This window comes from Penaeus japonicus, unplaced genomic scaffold (assembly GCF_977035675.1).
Source record: "Penaeus japonicus unplaced genomic scaffold, GWHDUDI00000001_assembly GWHDUDI00000037, whole genome shotgun sequence".
Lineage (NCBI taxonomy): Eukaryota > Metazoa > Arthropoda > Malacostraca > Decapoda > Penaeidae > Penaeus > Penaeus japonicus.
Genome location: NW_028234439.1, coordinates 16,503,689 through 16,508,688, shown reverse-complemented (window position 1 = coordinate 16,508,688; position 5,000 = coordinate 16,503,689). Strand labels below are relative to the sequence as shown.

Sequence of the window (5,000 nt, the reverse complement as noted above, 5' to 3'; positions counted from 1 at the left end):
AACTCTTTAAAAAATCAAATCAATTTTTAATAACATATACAAAACCATAGACAAACGAATACGCAAATAGAAATACAAAATATAGAATTTCAAATACAAATATCTGAATAAAAAAAACGGAACTCCTTAAAAAGTAAAATCAATTTTAAATAACATACAAAATCTTAGAAAAAATCTAAACAAACAAACAAAGACGTAATTACCCCCCCCCCCACCTTCCTTCCTAAAGAACATAAACCCAACATCCTATTTAATCTTTTTACACCATTTTTTGTTTTATTCATTTATTCATTATTATCATTTATTCTTCTCTTTTCAGCTTACAAGGCAAATAGTCCCAGATCCCGGTCTCTCTTTTCACACCATTTTTTGTTTCATTAATTTATTCATTATTACCATTTCTTCTCATCTTTTACACCAATTTTTGTTTCATTAATTTATTCATTATTACCATTTCTTCTCATCTTTTCACATCATTTTTTGTTTCATTAATTTATTCATTATTACCATTCTTTCTCCTCTTTTCAGCTTACAAGCCAAACAGTCCCAGATCCCGGTCTCTCTTTTCACACCACATTTTGTTTTATTAATTTATTCATTATTATCATTTTTACTCATCTTTTACACCTTTTTTTGTTTTATTCATTCATTCATTATTACCATTTCTTATCATCTTTTACACTTTTTTTTGTTTTATTCATTCATTCATTATTACCATTTCTTCTCATCTTTTACACCATTTCTTGTTTTATTCATTTATTCATAATTTTTTCTCCTCTTTCCAGCTTACAAGCCAAACAGCCCCAGATCCCAGTCTCTCTACCAGTACCAACAGCGCCCACTCAGCAACGCCATAAGGAGGTTAAAACTCCCGGTATCTGAGAACTCCTTGCCTGACCCAGTGTCCCAGTTCGCTCCAGATGACCTCGTTCCCTCAGTCGACCCGAATGGAAATGAGGGGAAAGGAGGGAGGGAATTTAATAAGGTTCAAGTGGAACCGTTCACGAGGTTTATTTCTGGAGGGATTTTTAAGGTGAGGTGGTGGTGGTGGTGGTGTGTGTGTGTGTGGGGGGGGGTTGTGGGGGGTGAGGTGTGTGGGGGGTGCGGGAGATGCGGGAGGAGATAAGTGGGAGGGAGAATAAGAGATATAAGGAGGGAAAGACATATATATAAGGGGGGGGGGGGGTTGAGGGGGTAGGGGTGGAAGAAAGAGTTAGAAAAAAAACAAAAACAAAATGAGAAGAAAAAAGACATAAAAGTTAACACAATATATATATATATATATAATATATAATATATATATATATATATATATAATATATATATATATATATTTATACATATACATATATATATATATATATATTATACATATATATAATATATATATATATGTATATATATAATATATATATATATATATATATATATACATATATATTTATATATATGTATATATATATATATATATATATATATATATATATATATATATATATAGATAGATATATATATAATATATATATATATATATATATATATATATATATATATATATATATATATATATATATATATATATATATATATATATATGTATAATATATATATATATATATATATATATTTTTTTTTTTTTTCTTTTTTATGGACTTTCATCCTAACATAAGAAATAAAACAATGATATTATTTCTAAAATTAAACCGAATGACTTGAAATAATAAAAAAGTAAACATATCTATATGAATAATAGCAAAGCTGTCCCATTTCCCCAGGTGAACAACTACCAACCAGGTGACATGTTGCCCCCAGGTCGTGTGACTGACCTGGCCGTGTCTGTCATTCACCTTTTCGATGTAAGTGTCACTCTCAACTGGACGAGTCCCGGCGATGACCTCTATCACGGAACAGGTCAGTACGGGTCATTATAGGAGGGGAGGTCAGTATGGGTCATTATAGGAGGGGAGGTCAGTATGGGTCATTATAGCATGAGAGGTCAGTATGGGTCAGTATAGCAGAGGAGGTCAGTATGGGTCATTATAGTAGGGGAGGTCAGTATGGGTCATTATAGCAGGAGAGGTCAGTATGGGTCAATATAGCAAGGGAGGTCAGTATGGGTCATTATAGCAGGAGAGGTCAGTATGGGTCAATATAGCAAGGGAGGTCAGTATGGGTCATTATAGCAGGGGAGGTCAGTATGGGTCATTATAGCAGGGTCATTATAGTAGGGGAGGTCAGTATGGGTTATTATAGCAGGGTCATTATAGTAGGGGAGGTCAGTATGGGTCACTATAGCAGAGGAGGTCAGTATGGGTCATTATAGCAGAGGTTCTTAAGCTTTTCTACCATCTCGACCAATTTAGTGGTTACTCCTTGCTACCACGCCCCCTTAGTGGATATTCTTTGCTAATGTTTTCCGTTTTCTATATTTCGCAGTTCTCTTCTTGTTCCTTTTATTCCTTTGCTATTATCTTCCTCCATGCAGATTTTTTTTCTTATTAATGCTATTATTAATTTTGTTTTTAATTATGATTAATATCATTATCGCAGTCCTCCCTTTCCTTCACCTCCTCCTCCTCCTCCTCTAGCCTCTTCCTCCTCCTGTAGTTCTTCCCCCTCCCCCCCTCTTGTTCCCCCTCTCCTCCCACCTCTTCATCTTGTTCCCCCCTCCTCCCCCTCCCCCTCTCCTCCTCCTCCTCCCCCTCCCCTATTGTTCCCCCCTCCCCCCTCCTTCCCCTCCTCTTCCCCTCTCCCCTCCTCCTCCTCCTTCCTCATAATTACACTCATTCCTCTCTCTCCCTTCCTCCCTCTCCTCCTCCCCTCTCCCCCCTCCTCCTCCTCCTCCTCCTTCCTCATAATTACACTCATGCCTCCCTCTCCTCCTCCTCCTCTTCCTTCCTCATAATTACACTCATTCCTCTCTCTCCCTTCCTCCCTCTCCTCCTCCCCTCTCCCCCTCCTCCTCCTCCTCCTCCTCCTTCCTCATAATTACACTCATGCCTCCCTCTCCTCCTCCTCCTCTTCCTTCCTCATAATTACACTCATTCCTCCCTCTTCTTCCCCTCCTCCTCCTCCTCCTCCTCCTTCCTCATAATTACACTCATTCCTCCCTCTCCTCCTTCCTCATAATCGCACTCATTCCTCCCTCTCCTCCTCCTCCTCCTCCTTCCTCATAATCACACTCATTCCTCCCTCTCCTCCCGCTCCTCCTCCTCCTCCTCCTCCTCCTCCTTCCTCATAATTACACTCATGCCTCCCTCTCCTCCTCCTCCTTCCTCATAATTACACTCATTCCTCCCTCTCCTCCTCCTCCTCCTTCCTCATAATCACACTCATTCCTCCCTCTCCTCCTCCTCCTTCCTCATAATCACACTCATTCCTCCCTCTCCTCCCCCTCCTCCTCCTTCCTCATAATCACACTCATTCCTCCCTCTCCTCCCCCTCCTCCTCCTTCCTCATAATCACACTCATTCCTCCCTCTCCTCCCCCTCCTCCTCCTTCCTCATAATCACACTCATTCCTCCCTCTCCTCCCCCTCCTCCTCCTCCTTCCTCATAATCACACTCATTCCTCCCTCTCCTCCTCCTCCTCCTTCCTCATAATTACATTCATTCCTCCCTCTCCTCCTCCTCCTCCTCCTCCTCCTTCCTCATAATCACACTCATTCCTCCCTCTCCTCCCCCTCCTCCTCCTCCTCCTCCTTCCTCATAATTACACTCATGCCTCCCTCTCCTCCCCCTCCTCCTCCTCCTCCTCCTCATGATTACACTCATGCCTCCCTCTCCCCTCCTCCTCCTCCTCCTTCCTCATAATTACACTCATGCCTCCCTCTCCTCCCTCTCCCCTTCTCCTCCTCCTCCCCCTCCTCATCCTCATCCTCCTTCCTCATAATTACACTCATTCCTCCCTCTCCCCTCCTCCTCCTCCCCCTCCTCCTTCCTCATAATCACACTCATGCCTCTCTCTCCCATCCTCCCTCTCCTCCTCCCCTTCCACCCTCCCCTCCTCCTCCTCCTTCCTCATGATTACACTCATACCTCCCTCTCCTCCCCCCCTCCTCCCCTCCTCCTCCTACTCCTCCTCCTCCTCCTCCTCCTCCTCCTCCTCCTCCTCCTCCTCCTCCTCCTCCTCCTTCCTCATAATCACCCTCATGCCTCCCTCTCCTCCTCCTCCTCCCCCTTCCTCATAATCACACTCATTCCTCCCTCCCTCCCCCTCCTCCTCCTCCTCCTCCTCCTTCCTCATAATTACACTCATTCCTCCCTCTCCTCCTCCTTCCTCATAATCACACTCATGCCTCCCTCCCTCCCTCCCCCTCCTCCTCCTCCTCCTCCTTCCTCATAATCACACTCATGTCTCCCTCTCCTCCCCATCCTCCTCCCTCCTCTCCTCCTCCCCTCTCCCCCCCTCCTCCTCCTCCTCCTCCTCCTCCTTCCTCATAATCACACTCATGCCTCCCTCCCTCCCCCCCCAGCCAGCACCTTAGAACTTCGGTATCACGAGACGACCCTCATCTATCTGGACTTCCTAAAAGGTCACGTGGTCAGTGATTCTCACTTGACCTCAGGTGACCTTACTCCTCGACCTGCCGGAGACCCTCATGTCATCACTGTGAAGGTAAATGGGATATTGTGATGATGATGGTGAATGTTTGTGATGTTGCTGATGATTGTATTGGTAATGATTGCCATAATGATTGTATTGATAATGGTTGCCATAATGGTTGTATTGATAATGATTGCCATAATGATTGTATTGATAATGGTTGCCATAATGATTGTATTGATAATGATTGCCATAATGATTGTATTGATAATGATTGCCATAATGATTGTATTGATAATGGTTGCCATAATGATTATAATATTGATAGTAGTAATAGTAGTTGTAGTAATGGTAATGATAATGATGATGATGATAGTGATAATGGTAATAATAATGATAATTATGGTATTAGTAATGATGGTACTTATGATAATCATAATAATGATAATAGTAAT

The 5,000-nt window shown here is 42.2% G+C and overlaps 1 protein-coding gene across 2 annotated transcripts in view; it reads left to right on the top strand.

The window, feature by feature from the left end:
* The window catches only part of LOC122248510 (calcium-activated chloride channel regulator 1), a 40,841-nt gene that overhangs the window by 20,478 nt on the left and 15,363 nt on the right, over window positions 1-5,000 (top strand). For both annotated transcript variants that reach the window (XM_086532396.1, XM_043008563.2), the window contains exons 16-18: window positions 786-1,033; window positions 1,776-1,911; window positions 4,475-4,617. In XM_086532396.1, the coding sequence (XP_086388522.1) occupies window positions 786-1,033; window positions 1,776-1,911; window positions 4,475-4,617 (527 nt within the window). The remainder of the gene's footprint in view (window positions 1-785; window positions 1,034-1,775; window positions 1,912-4,474; window positions 4,618-5,000) is intronic.